Raw genomic sequence first — 17,890 nt, 5'->3', positions numbered from 1 at the left:
ACCTTGGCTTACTGGACATTTTAAGCTGAAGATCGAGAAATGGCAGATGTTGGAAGCACTCTCTGACCTCCCATGAAGCAGGTCATGAGACCCTCATGTGAGAGGTGCCCTCCTTATACCCAGAAGAAAGGATCATCCTTCTCTCTTAAAATGGAGGGATACTGAGAATTTGAATGAAAAGGCCATGCTAAGTTCCCACAATTTACTACACGTAGCCCATATCCTTCTGTCCTCTCAGTTTCCCACAGCTTTCCACTTTTCATCTAATCACATATAAAAATGATCAAGTTTAACTGTTTCTTTGGGTCTTCATTTCTTTATGAAGGGCTCCTATGTCATATAAAACCTAAATTTATATGCCTTTGTTAATCTGTCTTTTGGTACAGAGCCCCAGCCAAGAACTTTAAAAAGATAAGAGGAAGAAGATATTTTTTAAAAAGTATGTTAAAAGATATTATTAGATGATATCAAGTAATAATTAAGAATTACTATTGATTTTGTTAGCAATGATAATGGTGTTATTACATATATATTTTTTAAGTCTCCACAGTTTTTCCGGAAGACCAAATGGAACACTATATGCAAATCTCTGTACTTGAAATGAGTGTTTCATGGAAAGACAGGCTTTATTTCAAAGCAACCCAAAAATGGCCAGGTCCACAACTACAAACTGGAGGAGGGGGGAGCACACAATTACACATCCATTAGGCAGGGCCTCAGTCAGGAGTCTTGCCAGTTCCTCTTGATTCCCCACCACCTAATCAGTTTCCTCTTCAGGCTGAAACTGAAAAGTAGAATTGAAGATGCCCATGATATCTCTGTTATCCAAATATGCCTATTTCAGGAAAGAGGACATCTGGAGCTTAATTATTAAAATATTTACACTGAGAATATAGTTCACTTAGTAGCTTTCTTCCCATTTTCACATTTTTAAAAGAGCCACAGAGGGCTCATTCAAGTTTTAAGCATTTCAGTTGGTAAAGATCCTGTCTTTACTTCATAGGACATGGATTATAATCAGTAAGTCCTCAGGACAGCCAACTGAAAGATTATTCCATTGCTTTTGAAGCACTGGTCGGGTTGGCATCTGCAATGGTAGCCAAATAAATGAGATTTCTGTGTAACACATGCTGGTACCTATGGGTGAAAAGAGGCAAAAATTAGAGGCTTTGTTTTGATGAACATGAACAAAAGACTGGAAAGGAATTTACGCACTCAGTTGGAATGGCTCATCTCTTGACTAGATGATTCAGTATCGTCAACCTCCTTGTTTAACACCAACGAAAATATATCCAGAATCTATCTGTTCTCACGTATCACTTTCATAGCTACCTCTCTGGGTCAAGCCACTATCCTTGCTGTATTGGACCAGTCTCCTAGCTGGTCTCCCTGCTTTGCCTCTGCACTCCTACTCTACCCCCACATAGCAACCTAAGTGATTATTGTGCAGTTTAAGTCAAGACTTGCCATACCTCTAATTAAACCCTCCAAAGGCTCCTATTTCATTCTGAGTAAAGCTGAGCCCTTCTAGCCCTTCTGGTGGCCTACAAAGCTCTACATGATTGGGGCCTCTAGTCATCTCTCTGACCTCAGCTCCTACCACTTTCCCTTCACCCACTGAGGTCTGGCTGAGGTCTGCCTACAGTGTCCTCTTTGCTGTGACCTGAAGCTAACTAGTGTGCTCCAGTCAAGGGGGCTTTTCCACCTAATGCTGTCTCTGCTTTATATATCTAGCTAGCTCAGCACTCCTTCTTGCCAATTAGCCTGCTTTATTCTTACTTAAAGCACTTATTAGTATGTGCCTACTTGTATGACTTCCTCCCTCTAGATTCTAGGCTCTAGAATGTAAAGTCCATAAAAGCAGAGCGGGCACCTGATTGGATAAAAAGCAGAGCTGGTTTTGATACTGATTCCCCAGTAGCTGATACAGTGTCTGGTATTCAGTAGTAGTTATAAAGTATTTGTGGAACAAAATTATAGAAGGAACAAGGCACTCTTATGTTATCATATGAGCTTACTATAGTAGTGATTCTCAATCAGGGGGTACAATTTTCTACCCAGGAAGACAAATCAGACTGGGGACTTGGGCAGGAAGCATGGCCCATGCAATGTGAAAAAGCCCACCAGAAAATTTGGTAACTTTCTTACCCACAGGTTGAGAATCACTACACCAAAATAAATATTTTGCAACTATTTTCCATATTGAAAAATGAGAGTTTACTATAAACTGCAAAAAAAGTAAACTACCAGATGCCAGAACCGAATATAAAGACTTATGCAAAGATGGCGATCTCTACTTTTCCACTGAGCTGTTCGGTGAGAACCTATAGGTGATTTTTTTTTTAGGGGATGGAAAAAAGCATGGTTTTCTTAAAGATGTCTTCAGTAAAAATGAAATAATGTACTTTTCTATAATAAATGGAGCATAATTCCTAAAAGAGACTATTTTCTCTGATTTTGGTATATAGCTAGATAGCACATTCAATTACTGTGCAGAATTTGACTTCGGCCTAATGTGGAAGTCTTTTATTGGTCCCTGTGTGCATTACAGACCAACTGCAAGTTAGAAAATGAAGGGGGTGTGGCACCTGGGTAACTCTGTCGGTTAAGCCTCTGACTCTTCATCTCAGCTCAGATCTAGATCTCAGAGTGGTGAGTGCAAGACCGGCGTTGGTCTTAAAAAAAAAAAAAAAAAAAAAAAAAAGGAACTCAGCAGTCGAATGGTCTGACCCTCTCAGGAAAAAGATAAGCTGGGGATCCATGAGGAGAAACGGGCCAGAGCTCACATCCCCTGAGACTAGTTTCCCATGTGTTTCCTTCCCCATCCCTATAGTCCTCAACTGACCCGTCTACGTGAAGGAGGTTTGCCATGAGCATAAGTCAAATTTTGAAGAGGGTGCCACGTCTAACTCCAGGCTTCATAATGTGCTGTCTGTGTAGTTTTTGGCGGGTAAGTAACCTCTCTGAGCCTCACCGGCGATCAATCACGCAAGACTCCTAGTTCAGGGCAGCTGCTGTATCACCACACTGGTTTCACCCTACACTCAAAAGCCGGGGGTTGGAGCGGGTACTTACTGGACACACTCATTCGCCCGGCCTTTGTTCTGATACTCCACTATACAGCGGATGAGCTGGTCATTCTCCTCCAAAAGCTGAAAGACCAGAGAAGGGGTCACTGCAGAGCGTAATCAGGACGGCCGAGAACACTGCCCTCCCCCAACTCTCTCCAATGCCGGGCTGTCCTGCTCCAGTCCCTTTGCCAACTTCGTTCCCATCTCACTCCAAACCCCTGCAAAGTCATCCCCCTACGCACACCACAAGCCTCAGCGGGGATTCCGCTCACTCCAGGAAGATTCCCGCACCCACCCGCAGCCCTTGGGATCTCAACTAAGGAACATCTCTCTGCCCGAGTTTGCGCTCACCCGCTGGATCGTCTCCTGATTGACTTCCGCCTTGCCTTTCAGCCAGTCCGGTACGAAGGCCACCGACATCCCGGGAAGCCAGGTTGGACTTGGGCCTCAAACCCTGCGGACCCCGGCACATCTAGATCAGAGCCTACCAGCTAAACGCACTACGGCCGTAGCAGGGACCCACGATAGGTGGGGCCCACGCTCTCGGCGTTGATTGGGTTCTCCCGTTGACTGGGAACAGGCGGAACGTCATTTGTGATTGGGCGCGCAGGAGCAATGCTTAGAGCGTCAGTCTCGGCCCCGCCCCCGTCCCCGGGGCTTGGAGCTGTTTGCCCCTCCTTTGCATTTGCGCAGTCCTGAGGGCTAGCCTCGGGGGCGGGGTCTGGCAGGAGCAGCTCGCCTCTTAGGCGCGTTGTCCCGTCTGTCTGCGGGAGTACCTTGCCCAGGGTCACGCAGGAATCGTGACCAGGAGAGGCGGGGCAGTCATATAAGAAAACAGAATTACTGAGAAAGCAAGACAGAAGCAATTACAAAGGCTGTTGAAAGGTCAATCAAGGTAGAGACTAGAACTTTGATGTCCTTAATGAAGGAAATTTCAGTGATGTGTCGAGGCAGCAGTGAGTATTGCCAGGGACAGTGAAATTCAGGAAAGGTGGAGCAAATGGGACCTTTAGAGTAGGCCCCTTTCCCCAGGAAGTTTGGATGTAAAAGGGAAAAGGGAATGAAGGTGGTAGTTGGAGGGACAGAAGTTAGTGGGAGCTGAGGACTCTCACTTTAATGGTTGCTCTTTCCTCAGTGAAGGAGGCATCTGGAAAAGGGAGGGAGATGTAGAAGAGTGAAAGATCTGGGGAGCATGTGGGAGATTTCGAGGTTGGCTGTGGGAAAAATTGGAGATAGGCAAACATAGGATGCTGGACCATATTGAGGACTTGGTGGAGGTGGGCAATGTACATACGTAGCACTAATCTGTATGGCTTTGAGATTTTTTTCCAGCAACACTTACAGCTCAGGAACAGATACAGAGAAGCCAGAAGGTTGGATTTTTTCCCCAGAGTTGGAGTGCTGCCAGGCAGGTGTGACAGAAGAATTACTGCACAGTGGAGCATATTGGGAAGAAGGTGATGGAAGTGATAGACCTTGGACTTTCAGCTGATGGGAAAGAGTGGAGAGATGTGATTGGAAATAAACTTTGGAGAGAGGTGATACACAGGACAAAGTTGAAGGCCAAGTGGACTGGAGGCTTCTGCAGGCCAGAGAACAGTGGGCAGACTTCTGGGAACAGCCTAGGGACAGTCAGAGATCAGGTGTCTGCATTTGCAACTTTGGACATGGAGCTCTTCTGCGGTGATAACAGCAGTCCAGGGTGTAACCCTGGAAGTGGAGGGATGAAGAAGCCCAGAAGAGAAACCCTCTGGAGTCAGAATGGCCAGTGATTGGAGAGGAGGGCTAGTACTTCAGATGCCACATCACCTCTGTACCCAGTCCACTGAGATGCCAGGACCACACTAGCTGCACCAGTCAGAAGGCACAAAGCCCTATTATAAAGCACTCACATTGCAGGTTCTGAGAGCCCGAGCTTCAGAACCTCTGGGTTTTTGTGGGTTTGGTGCCAATTTTTCCTTCCCCATCCAAGCCAGAGCCTTGTTTTCATGACTTGTGGTGAGAAGAACCTATCTTCATTCACTTGTGAATGCACTTTGAGGGGGAATCCTAGCTTCTTCCCAGGCCCATTCAGTGAAGGGGTTTTCAATCTCCTTTTCAGTCTCCTTTGTCAGTCCCCAAAAATCCCATTGATTTTATCCTTTGTGCCTTTTATGACCTACGCTCATGATCTTTCGTCACACAGGCCAACACTGACTCAGTGTGGGAGGGGACTACACAAGAATGTGAATACCAGGAGGCAGGGATCCCTGGAGTTTGTCTTGGACTCTGTCATAACTCTCTTCTGTTTCATTTTGTAATTTTTCTCTGTCTATGTAATTGCCCTGCTTCACCACCCATGTGGTGGTGACTTTCAAAAGTCTATGTCTATCCCGGACTGGTACATGGAATGTATATTCATGTATACATTATATATTCAACTGCCTACATTGACATCCCAACTAGAAATCTCAAAGGCGCCTCAAATTCAGTTTGTCTAAGATGGAACTAGTGGTCATTCTTCTTTCCAAAATCAGGACCTCTTCCAGTGTTCTTTATGTCCTATGAATCCTTCCAGTATCTACCCATTCACCCAAGGCTGAAGAGTGGCATTACCCTTGAAGATACTTTGTCGCTCTTCCACATCCAAATCACCACCACGTCTTGTTGATTTTGCTGCTATGAGTGTCTGCAGACTGGCTGCTTCTCTTCCTCCTCATTGTGGCTCCAGTCCAAGCCCAAGCTCTAGCATCATCCTCTCATGCCCAGATGGCTGCACTGGCTTCCCAGCCAGACCTGTCAGAGCTTCCATGAGCCTTCTTCATTTTGTTCTTAACTACAGCAGCCAAAGTGATCTTACTAACGCAAGTTTGATCAGTTTCCCACTGTCCTAAACTTTCTACCGTGGCCTATAAGATCCTACAGACTTAGCTCTTCTCTCTAGTGGTTCTCACCCTATTCCTTACTCTCTAAACTCTTGAGTTTTTCCTTCCATGTCTTTTTTTTTTTTTTTTGGTGGCAAAATATACATAACATAAAATTTACCAGTTTAACCATTTTAACTTTTATTAATTTTTTTAAAAAATATTTTATTTATTTATTTGAGAGAGAGTGAGCAACAGAGAGCACGAATGGGAGGGGCAGAAGGAGAAGCAGACTCTCTGCTGGGTAAGGAGCCTGACATTGGGCTCACTTCCAGGACCCTGGGATCATGACCTGAGCTGAAAGCAGATACCTAACCAAGCCACCCAGGCGCCCCCACTTTAACCATTTTTAAATATACATTTCTGTGACATTTAAAATTTTCCGTTGTTGTGCAGCCATCCCTACCATCCATTTTTCAGAGCCTTTTCACCTTCCCCAGCTGAAATTCTGTGCCTGTTAAACACTAGGTTCTCACGTACTACCCTGATTCTTTTCATCCCTCCAAGGAACCTCCCTATTCTTTAAACATACTCTACCCTCTGTCTGAAACACTCTTCTTTCCCCCTTTGCCTAGTTAGCTACTAGTCAGCTGGTGTCACATTCTGAAGGAAGCCTCTTCCTACTCTGAAGTTCAGACCAGAACCTCCTGTAACTTCCCTGAAAAACCTTGTTCTTCTCTGAAGAACACATACCTCAATTTGTATTTGAACATATGTGTAATTGTTTGTTTGATGGGTGCTCTCTCTCTGCCCTCTCTTAACATAGTTTTTAGTGTCAGGAGTTCCTCGTTGTGTCCCCAGTGCCTGGTAGAGTGTCTGGCGCAAAGCAGGTGCTCCAAATTTGTTGGACGAAAAGTAAATGGACGAATTCTGCTCCTCAGCACTGGACCATCCATCTGTGATATGAATGTCTCCATCCCCAGATTGGGATGTGTCCCTCGGGGTCGGACTTTAGCACCTCATCCAGTGTGGCAGGAGGCTGTGCTCTTTGGTTTGCCTATCTTGCCTATTTTGCTTCCCGCCCAGGGGCGCAGACAGCGGAACACACACACAGCTGGGGCGTGTCGCGCAATTACGCGGAACCTCCCTGCCTCGGCACGTCAGTTGCGGACTCTACCCCGGCAGGAATCGTGCTTAGACCGAGAAGTCTCCTGGCACCTCCGGACGTGGGAATTACAGGCTTGGACATCAAACCCAGGACGGTGAGAGCCAGGAGATGGGAATTAAGTTGGGAGGCGCGCGCGCCCCTGCCACACCCCCTCTACATTTGGGTTGCAGCCCTTTAAGAACCCGCTCATTCAAGATTCCTCCGGGACCGGCGGGGAAAGCGCTCCGGGATTGGTCTGTTCGGGTGAGGGTGTCGCTTAGCAGCAGCGAATGGAGAATTCAAGACTTGCGCATGCGTACCACCGCCTACCTGCGCCTGGGCCGCCAGTGACCTGGGCCGGGTCCGCCCGGTGGGCCGAGGTTGCAGAGGCGGCGGCGGATGGTACCGCGGCGAGGCGGCGAGGCGGCGCGACGGGCGGGCGCCGACTCCCGGAGGCCGCCGTCCGGGCGAGGTGAGGGCTCGCGGGCGGAGGCGGGCGCCGCGGCCCGTTAGCCTAAAGCGGGCGGGGTCGGGTGTGGCGCAGGGCGGGCCTGGAGATGGAGGCGGCCCCGGGCCCGCCCCGCCCTCTGGCTGGGCTTAGCCCCACCCGGCTTCGTGGGGCTTCCAGGGGCCGTCTGCCCCCCTGTCTTCCTCCCCCGGCTGCTCTCTGGACTCAGGGAGAACCGAGGCGCGCGCCTTCAGGAACCCTCAGCTGACAGATGCGCGTCGAGCGCTGCTCCCAATGGGATGAGAAGGGGTGTGTCTAAATGAGAGAGGGGGCGATCGTTCCCTTGATTATCCACGAAGCCCCTGTCAGAGTACTGTTTAATTTTAATAGCAAAGTTTCCTTACCATACTGAAATTATACGATTTGGGTTACCAAATACTGGGTGCATTGGACCAACTTTTCCGAACTATCAGGTGTAGGAGGTGATGTACATCTGTGTCTATTATAGACTTACATCTAGACCCTCAGGAGACGGAAGGATAAAAAACAATCTGGGGAAAAAGGTTTTTAGAAATCAGAGCCACAAAAGAATATTCCCAGTGGCCAAAAGTAATTGGTGATATTTGCTACAGGATCAGAACAAAAAAATAAGCTTCAGACTAATGGGTAACGTAATTTTAATTAAGGTTTACCAAGGAATTCATCCTGATAAAGGGAATTTTAGTAAAATTAGAATGTAAAAAAATTGAAAGCGGTTTAATATTGGTAAATCTAATTAAGTTGATATAATAGAATTTGCTCTGGAAAATACATTTTAGACGATGGTTATTATAGATCTGTATGTGTTGACAACACAGAAGACATCTGGAGTCGGAAAGTTTTATTCTTAGAAAGAGCTTCAGAAACCAGCTGCATCCAAAAGGTGATTGATGGTCAGGGAGGAAAACTGACTTATTCAAAGAAACACAATGAGTAAGGAACAATTGTAACAAGTGTAAACCTAGGCCTCTGTTCCTTCTATTAACAGGTCTCTGATTAGTTGAGTAGTAAGTAATGCTCTAGCAGAAAGTAAGTGTAATCCCAAAGACTGGATTTAGAGAGGCAGAATAAAGTGAAAAGGTTACACAGGCTTTTGAATATTTTGAGTAAGGGAAGTTTGTTTTTGAATCCTGGCTCTATCACTTATGCCTTTGAAACTACAGTTTTCCCACCTGTTCAGTGTAGATTATGATTATTAGATTATCTACCTCATAGATAGTTATTAGCATTAAATAACATTATCAGTTTAAAAGTTCCTAGCATAATGCCTCACATTTAATATTAGCTGCTATCAAGTTCAGTCCCCTACTCTTCTTAGCTCCTATCAAAGAATTGACCTCAACCCACCCACCCCCATACTGTCCCCAACCAACATGGTACAAAGGAGCCTGAATGATCTTAATTGGGTAACCAGTTCTCAAGTCTTGTGGCTGAAGATGAATTCATTAAGGATGATATAACTCAGTATTGTTTTCTGCATTGTATATTCGAGGAGTGGGTAGTATGCCTTATGGTCAAGACTTTGTTTGAATATTTGAGTACCGAATAAAACTTTTTTTGTTTGTTTTTGTTAATCTTTTGCAAGGCCTGGTCATGACTGGGTCATTTAATGTTTTTCTTTCACGTTTTCTTTCTCTCTCTGTTTTGGAGGGAGGAGGAGGAGGAGGAGTATATGTGGTAGGGATTTGAGAGAGGGCTAAGTGTAAGGGGGGAGGAGAAAAACCAGTGGGAACAAGGGTGGCTTCCAGCTTGGTACAAAGTCTTTGCTGGTAGAAGAGGGATAATCTATGACATGAGCAGTTTATAAATAGATGCTGAGAAGAGGATTTAGGGAAAGGGGGATGCAGATTACGATATAATTTTCATAAAGCCTAATAGTAACTTGGGTGCTGTAATTGTTTACTAATTCAGTTTCTACTTTAAAAAAATCTATTTATATAAATTTTTTTTCCTCTCTAAGTAAAAATTTATTGTGGAACAGTGCTCAAAATATGGATCAGAATATGGCAAGATCTGAAAACCCACATTTCTTTTCCCAGTGGGAAAAAATAAAGCAGCTTTTAGGTCATTCATTCATTTGCTTAGCAGTTTTTACTGAGACCTTCCTCATGTGTGCCAGGCATGGTGTCAGGTTATGAGGCCTACTGACCTGTAGAAGCAGCTGGGAAGACCTGGAAGACAAACTAGTGTCTCTGTGTGAGTACTCCGAGGTTACTTTTGTCTTTATATAATGGATAATATATTTTTTTTCTTTAATTGTGGCATGATTTTCCAGATTTATACCACTACTTCTTGTTTTTTAAACTGAATACAAGTTATTGGTAAACAGCTTTTATTTTAATTAATTCTCAGATTAGAGTACCTTCCAGTTTGGAAATGTCATGTAGTTATGGAGCTGCTCACTATAAAACATGTTTTTCTTTTTTTTTAAAGATTTTATTTATTTATTTGACAGAGACACAGCAAGAGAGGGAACACAAGCAGGGCGAGTCGGAGAGGGAGAAGCAGGCTTCCTGCCAAGTGGGCAGCCTGATGCTGAGGCACCATCCTAGGACCACAGGATCATGACCTGAGCCAAAGGCAGATGCCTAACAACTAAGTCACCCAGGCACCCCATAAAACATGTTTTTCAACATTTGCACATAAATCATTGAAACTATAGTTAAGTAGCAGAAAAGATTATTGTCTACTTATAGAGATATTTGAAAATGACACTTAAACATAAAAAGCCTCATTTAAGTAAATGGTATAAAGACTTTAAGTTAATACTTTTTTCTTCAAATTTTATTTAAAAGTAATTATAAGAAGTTGCCAAGATAGTATCGGGAGGTCCCATATACCTTTTACCTAGTTTCCCCCATTGGTTACATCTTACATAATAAGGATGGTACAATATCAAATCTAGGAAATTAACATTGATATAAAGTATATATAGTTCCATGCCACTTTACCACATGTGTAGTTTCCTATAACCACCATCGCAGTCAAGATACAGAATTGTTGCTTCACCACAAAGATCTTCCTCGTGTTCTCCTTTCTAGTCACACTCATTCCCCTCCTCCTCACCAACTCTAACCCTTGGCAACAACGAATCATTTCTCCATCTCTGTAATTTTGTCATTCTGAAAATGTTACATAAAAGGATTCCTATGATACGTGACCTTTTGAGATAGGGTTTTTTTGTTGTTGTTGTTCCACACAGTGCTTTTGAGATCCATCCGAGTTGTTTTGAGTTTCAATAGTTTCTTTCTTTTTACTGCTGAGTAGTATTCCATTATATGAATGTACTGTTGTTGTTTTTTTAACCGTTCACTATTTTTAGGATATTTAGTTGTTTCCTGTTCTTGACTGTTATAAATAAAGCTGTTAAGAACAATTGTATACAGGTGTTTGTGGGGACATAAATTTTCATTTCTTGAGATAAATGCCCAGCAGTGTGATTGATAGATCATTTGTTAATTGCATGTTTAGTTTTAAAAGACACTGCCAAACTACTTTCCCCAAGTGGCTTTTCTGTTTTGTAGTAACATATGAGAGACTCAGTTCCTATGCATGCCTTCCCAGCATTTGATATTTTCACTTTAAAAAATTTTAGCTGTTCTCATTGGTATGTAGTATTATCTCATTTTGATTTTAAGTTACTTTTCCCTTAATTGCTAGTGATGCTGAACATCTTTTCATGTGCTTTTTTGCCACCTGTGTATTCTTTTTGGTGAAATGTCTGTTCATGTACTTCACCCATTTTCTAATTAGATTGTTTTTTTACTGTTGAATTTTGAGAGTTCTTTATAGATTCCAGTTATATAGATATCTGTATATCAGATATGTGGTTTAAAAAATATTTTATCCCGGGGCACCTGGGTAGCTCAGTGGGTTAAGCCGCTGCCTTCGGCTCAGGTCATGATCTCGGGGTCCTGGGATCGAGTCCCACATCGGGCTCTCTGCTCGGCAGGGAGCCTGCTTCCTCCTCTCTCTCTCTCTGCCTGCCTCTCTGCCTGCTTGTGATCTCTCTCTGTCTAATAAATAAATAAATAAATAAATCTTAAAAAAAAAAAAAAAAATTTCTCCCAGTCTTTGGATTGCCTTATATCCTTTTCGCTGAAGGTTTTGCAGATTGAATATTTTTAATTTTGATGAAATCCAATTTACTGTTTTTTCTTTTGTGGATTATGCTTTTGGTCTCATGTATAAGAACTCTTCTTCAAGTCCTGAAGATTGTCTCTTATATTTTCTTCCATTTTTATAGTTTTATTTTTTAAGATTTACATTTATGACCCATTTTGAATTGATTTTTATGTAAGGTGTGAGGTTTAGGTCAAGAATTTTTTTCCTTATAGATATCCATTGCTACAGCACCAACTATAGAAAAACTGTCCTCACTCCACTGAATTGGTTTTGCACCATTGTCAAAAATCATTTGGCTATACTTCCGTAGGTCTATTTCTGTATTGTCTATTGATCTTTGTTTCTGTTCCTCTGCCAGTAGCACTCAATCTTGACTAGTATAGCTATATAATAACTCTTGAATAGGATAGCATGGTTCCTTCCACTTTATTCTTTTTCAAAATTGTTTTAGCTATTTTAGTTTCTTTGCCTTCCCACATAAATTTTAGAATAGGTTTATCTATCTCTACAAACTATCATTCTGTTGTTTTTATAGGAAGTGCATTTAACCAGTGTATCAATTTGGGTCAGAATTAACATCTTTACTACATTGAGTCATCCAATCCATGATCATGGTATTTTTCCTCATTTATTTAAGACTTTTTTGATTTCTTTCAGCAGTGTTTTGTAGTTTTCAGCATAGAAGCCCTATAGATGTTGAGTTAAATTTATACCTAAGTATTTTATTTTAAAAATTATAGCTTCATTGAGATTTTTTGGGCATAATTGTTTTTTTTTTTTTTTTTTTTAAGATTTTATTTATTTAGGGCGCCTGGGTGGCTCAGTGGGTTAAAGCCTCTGCCTTCGGCTCGGGTCATGATCTCAGGGTCCTGGGATCGAGCCCCATATCGGGCTCTCTGCTCTGCGGGGAGCCTGCCTCCTCCTCTCTCTCTGCCTGCCTCTCTGCCTACTGTGGTCTCTCTCTGTCAAATAAATAAATAAATAATCTTTAAAAAAAAATTTTTATTTATTTATTTGACAGAGAGAGATCACAAATAGACAGAGAGGCAGGCAGAGAGAGAGAGAGGGAAGCAGGCTCCCTGCTGAGCAGAGAGCCCGATGTGGGCCTCCATCCCAGGACCCTGAGATCATGACCCAAGCCGAAGGCAGCGGCTTAACCCACTGAGCCACCCAGGCGCCCTGGCATAATTGTTTTTAATTTTGTTTTCTATGTGTTCTTGCTAGTTTATAGAAATAGTTGATTTCTTTTTAAAAAGATTTATTTATTTATTTATTTGACACACAGAGAAAGATCACAAGTAGGCAGAGACAGGCAGAGAGAGAGAGAGAGGAGGAAGCAGGCTCCCCGCAGAGCAGAGAACCCACTTCAGGACCCCATCTCAGGACCCTGAGATCATGACCCGAGCCAGAGGCAGAGGCCTCAACCCACTGAGCCACTCAGGCGCCCTACAGTTGATTTTTGTATGTTGATCTTACATCTTGCAACGTTTTTGAATTCATTAGTTCTGGGAGGTGTTTTGGTAGGCTCCTCAGGATTTTTCATGTAGATTGTTATGTCATTGGCAAATAGGAGTAGTTTTGTTTCTTCCTTTTGTATCTGTATGCCTTTTATTTCTGTTTCTTGCCTTATTGCACTGGGTAGAACTTCTAGTAATATGTTTAATAGTAACTGTGAGCACAGACATCATTGTTTGATATCTGATATTCGAGGGAAAGCATTCCGTCTTTTTTTTTTTTTTTAAAGATTTTATTTATTTATTTGACAGAGAAAGATCACAAGTAGGCAGAGAGGCAAGCAGAGAGAGAGAGAGAGGAGGAAGCAGGCTCCCTGCTGAGCAGAGAGCTTGATGGGGGACGGATCTCAGGACCCTGAGATCATGACCTGAGCCGAAGGCAGTGGCTTAACCCACTGAGCCACCCAGGTGCCCCTTTTAATTTTTTTTTTAAGCATTCCGTCTTTAACCATTAAGTATGATGTTAGCTGTTAGGTTTTTTGTAGATGTTCTTTACCTCATTGAGGAAGTTCACCTCTCTTTGTATTTTGCTGAAGATTTTATCATCAAGAAGTGTTGAATTTCGTTAGATGTCCTTTCTATATTAATTGATATCATTATGTGATTTTTTTTTTAGCCTGTTAATATAATGGATTATAGTGACTGATTTTACTATGTTTACCCAGCCTTACATCCTTGGAATAAATCTCACTTGGTTATGGTGTCTAATTCGTTTTATTATATTGCTGAATTCTTGTTGCTAATATTTTGTTAAGGATTTTCACATATAAGTTCGTGATGATTATTGGCCTATAGTTTTCTGGGTTTAACATCAATGTGATACTGTCTTCATAAAAAGAATTTAGAATTGTTTCCTCTTTTATTTTTTGAAAGAGATTGTGCAGAATTGGTGTTAATTCTTCATTACATTTTTTACACATTCAATAGAATCCTCCAGTGAAACTGTCTTGGCTTGGAGATTGTAGAAGTTCTAAAATTACAAATGAAAATTTCTTAATAGGAAATTTGGTTATAAGATTGTTTAAATTACCTATTTCATATTGGGTGAATTGTGGTAATGCTTTTTGAGGAACTGACTATTTCATCTACATTGTCAGATTTATGGTTGTAGAGTTGTCTATAGTATTCCCTTGTTATTTTTTCTAATATTAGGATTTGGTGCTATAAATTTCCCTCTTAACACTACTTTAGCTGTATCCCACAAATTTTGATAAGTTTTCCTTTTTATTCAGTGTATTTTTAAATTTCCTTTGACACTTCCTTTTTGACTCATGCGTTATTTAAAAATGTGTTGTGTAATTTGTAAGTGTTTGGAGGTTTTTAGTACCTCTCTGTCATTACTTTTTAGATTGATTATATTGTGGTCTCAGATCACACTCTGTATGCATTTTAAAACATTTGTTGAGGTTTATTTTATGGCCCACATCTATCTTGCTGTATGTTCTGTGGGTCCTTGAAAGGAACTCTCTTGTTGGATGCAGTGTTCTTTAAGTGTTGATTACATACTTTGGTTGATAGTGTTGTTGAGATCTTCTGTATCTTTGCTGGTTTTCTATCCATTGTTGAGAAAGTAATGTTGAAGTTTTTAACTGTAGTTGTGGATTCGTCTATTTCTCCTTTAACTTTATCAATTTTGCTTCACCTATTTTGTTTGGTGCATATATGTTTAGTTTTATGTTTTCTTGGTAGATTTACTCTTTTATTATTATGTAATATTCTCCATCTTTGGAATTTCCTTTGAAGTGTACTTTATCTGATTTTAATGTAACTCATTCTTTATTTTATTTTATTTTGAGATTGTGAGAGAGAGAGAACATGGGCTGGGGCAGAGGGAGAGGGAGAGAGAATCCTCAAGCAGATTCCCTGCTAAGCACAGAATCCAATGCAGGCCTGGATCCCAAAACCCTGAGATCATGACCTGAGCCGAGATCATGACCTGAGCTAAAATTAAGAGTTGGATGCTTAACTGACTGAGCCACCCACATGCCCCACTCTTTCTTTTGATTAATATTTGCATGGTATATTTTTTTCTATTCCTTTACTTTCAATTTACCTATATTGTTATATTTGAAGTAAATTTCTTAGAGAAAGAAATCATTGGGTCATGTCTTTTATCAACTCTGTCAATCTCTGTCTTTAATGTATATTTAGACCATTTAGATTTGATGTAATCATTGATATATTATAATTTAAGTATGCTCTTTTTTGTTTTCTGTTTATTGTTTTTTGATCCTGTGATCCTGCATCCCTGTGAATAATTCAAATGTCTTTTAGAATTCCATTTGTATTTATGTATAGTGTTTTTAAGGGTATCTCTTTTTATAGCTTTTTCAGTGGCTGCTCCTATATACAGCTACAGTGTACGTATGTATGTAATTATATGTATATGCATGCTTATATACATATACATGCTTATACATGCATATATATATATGTCTACGTGTGTGCATATTTATGACTTAATCATAGTCTTCTGAAGTTAGCATTTTACTATTTCAAGTGAAGCATAGAAACTTTACCTCCCTTTGTATCTCTGTACCCCCTAAACATTTCCTCTGAAATATTTCATCTCAATACATTGAGAGCACCAGAAATGTTATAGCCATTGCTTCAATCATCAAACATAATATACAAAACTTATAAGAAGGATAGTGTCTTGTATTTTCCCATGTTTTTATTCTCTCTGTGGTGTTTTCTTTTTTCCTAAGATTCTTTCTTTTATTATTTCCTTTCTGTTTAGAGAACTCCCTTTAGCCATTCTCTTAGAGCAGGTGTGTTGGTAACAGATTCTCTCAGTGTTCTTCATCTAAATATAGTTTAGTTTTCCTTTCATTCTTGAAGGATATTTTGCTGAAAATACAGGATTCTAAGTTGGCAGTTCTTTTAGCACTTGAGAAATATGTTTTCTTTTGACCTCCATGGTTTCTATGAGAAATTTGCTGGCATTTGAATTGGTCCCCAACCTACCCCCCAATATTTTTTCTTGCTGCCTTCAACATTTTTTTTGTCTCTAGTTTTATCAAGAGTGACTGTTGTATTTGTTGGCATGGATTTCTTTGGGTTTATCCTTTTTGGGATTTATTCTGCTTTTTGAATCTGTTGGCTTATATTTTTTGTCAAATTTAGGAAATTTTCTGATCTCTCTGAATACTTTTTCCGTCCTGCTCTCTTTCTCTTGTGCTCCAGTGACATGTGTGTTAGGTAATTTGTTATAGCCCTACAGTCCCTGAGGCTCTGTATAATATTTTTCAATCTAATTTCTCTCAGATTGTTCAAATTAAGTATTTTTTTTTTGTTCTGTCTTCATGTCTACTGATTTGAATCATTCTTCTGTCCCCTCCATTTTGCTGTTGAGCTCATCTATTGAATTTTTTTACTTTTAGAATTTTTTAAATTCTGAAACTTCCATCTGGTTTTTATATCTTCTGTTTCTTTGCTGTGACTTTTAATTTTTCATTTGTTTCAAGTTTGTTTATAATTGCTCATTGAAGCTTTTTTATGATAGTTACTTTAAAGTCTATCATCTTGTTGTTAGCTGATGGTCTCTTCTTACTCAAGCTGAGATTTTCCTGGTTCTTAGTATGGCCAGTGAATTTTTATTGAAACCCAGACATCTTGGATGTTATGTTACAAGACTCTGGATCTTACTTGGATCTGTTTTAGTTGGCCTTTATGTTAGTAGGGAAGTGGGAACACTATCTCATTACTGCCAAGTGGGAATAAAAGTTCAGGTTTCCCCACTGGGCCTCTTTTTGGCTCCCTGGAGGAAAGGGGCTACTCATTATTGCTGGACAGAGATAGGAATTCTGTCTCCTTAATGATACAGTGGGAGAGGTTGGCTCTTTGCTACCTGTAGCTCCCTGCCTGGTCTTCTCTGACATGCCAGCAGCATGGAGAGTTGTGGGGGGCACCTTATTAGTGCCAGGTAAGAGTAGAAGTCTGGGCTCTTAATTCAGCCTTTATTGTAGATATATGATGGCTACAGTTTTTCTTTGGTGTTTAACTGGAGTGGAATGTTTTTGTCTAAAACTTTTCTGTTTTGCTGGGCTGCATGCACCTTTCCTGCTTCGTTGGATAGAGGCTTTTTTTTTTTTTTTTTTTAATTGTTGGGTCTTTTTTTTCTCCTCCTCCTTCTTTTTTTGTCTTCATTGGCATTTTTGAGTTGCCAGCTTCTCCAGCACCAAGACCGGGATATATGAGGCAAAAAGAAAACTGAGCAAGCTCACACAACTGTCATTTCCCAGTTCCCAAAGTCCCTCGCCAGTCTGCCACCTTCTCTCCACCTTTCAGATGTTTATGTTTATCTCATATATAATGTCCATGGTTTTTAGTACTATTAGTGGGAGTAGGAAAAAGTACTTAAACGCCACCTTCAGAAGCAGAGGTCCTCAGTTCATTCTTTTCGAGCAGTGATCGATCTCTTATCCAAGTATAGACCATCTCATAATAGCTCATAACCTGAATTTGCAAACACCAGATCCCTACAGCATACAAAGCTCTTACCAGGCCCTGCGAAGACACAAAGATGAGCCTTTCCTTGTTTGTATTAAGGTTTTTTTCATCTTTTGGAATACAAAGTACATGTCACAGAGGAATAAAATGCTCTTTTCTCTGTTCTTAGACACTTCCTCGGCCGTGTGTAAAATCCTTCCATGCCTCAGGTAGCTGCCGTCCTATATACTTACACACTCATACATGTACAC

At 41.1% G+C, this 17,890-nt stretch overlaps 2 protein-coding genes across 12 annotated transcripts in view; one reads left to right on the top strand and one right to left on the bottom strand.

Moving 5' to 3' along the window:
* Nucleotides 1-607: 607 nt before the first annotated feature.
* SS18L2 (SS18 like 2) lies at nt 608-3,613 on the bottom strand. Its single transcript, XM_059162375.1, has 3 exons — nt 3,423-3,613; nt 3,076-3,152; nt 608-1,137 (listed from the first exon to the last, which is right to left on the bottom strand). The coding sequence occupies exons 1-3, from the start codon at nt 3,489-3,491 to the stop codon at nt 1,050-1,052; spliced, it is 234 nt and encodes a 77-aa protein (XP_059018358.1). The 5' UTR covers nt 3,492-3,613; the 3' UTR covers nt 608-1,049.
* A 3,349-nt stretch (nt 3,614-6,962) lies between these two features.
* SEC22C (SEC22 homolog C, vesicle trafficking protein) overlaps nt 6,963-17,890 on the top strand; it is a 31,428-nt gene continuing 20,500 nt past the window's right edge. For 2 of the 11 annotated variants that reach the window (XM_059162368.1, XM_059162369.1), the window contains exons 1-2: nt 6,992-7,176; nt 9,668-9,744. Coding sequence is in view for 1 of the 11 variants with exons in the window: in XM_059162372.1 (XP_059018355.1) it covers nt 7,352-7,533 (182 nt within the window). In the remaining 10 variants the exon portion in view is untranslated. Of the gene's footprint in view, nt 7,177-7,305; nt 7,534-9,667; nt 9,745-17,890 lie in introns of those variants that run through there. The other 9 variants (XM_059162374.1, XM_059162367.1, XM_059162364.1 and 6 more) reach the window with 9 other exon arrangements.

The sequence above is a fragment of the Mustela lutreola genome, chromosome 2 (assembly GCF_030435805.1).
Source record: "Mustela lutreola isolate mMusLut2 chromosome 2, mMusLut2.pri, whole genome shotgun sequence".
NCBI lineage: Eukaryota > Metazoa > Chordata > Mammalia > Carnivora > Mustelidae > Mustela > Mustela lutreola.
The sequence above is the reverse complement of the archived record's forward strand: the minus strand, read 5'-3'. Positions and strand labels throughout refer to the sequence as shown.

What these genes read in the sequence shown, in the direction of transcription:
- SS18L2 (XM_059162375.1), bottom strand. Translation starts at nt 3,491, where the DNA reads ATGTCGGTGGCCTTCGTACCGGACTGGCTGAAAGGCAAGGCGGAAGTC. An exon ending in ATCAGGAGACGATCCAGCGG is followed by an intron (nt 3,153 to 3,422) that starts GTGAGCGCAAAC and finishes CTGGTCTTTCAG; the next exon opens with CTTTTGGAGGAGAATGACCA. An exon ending in CGGGCGAATGAGTGTGTCCA is followed by an intron (nt 1,138 to 3,075) that starts GTAAGTACCCGC and finishes TTTCACCCATAG; the next exon opens with GTACCAGCATGTGTTACACA.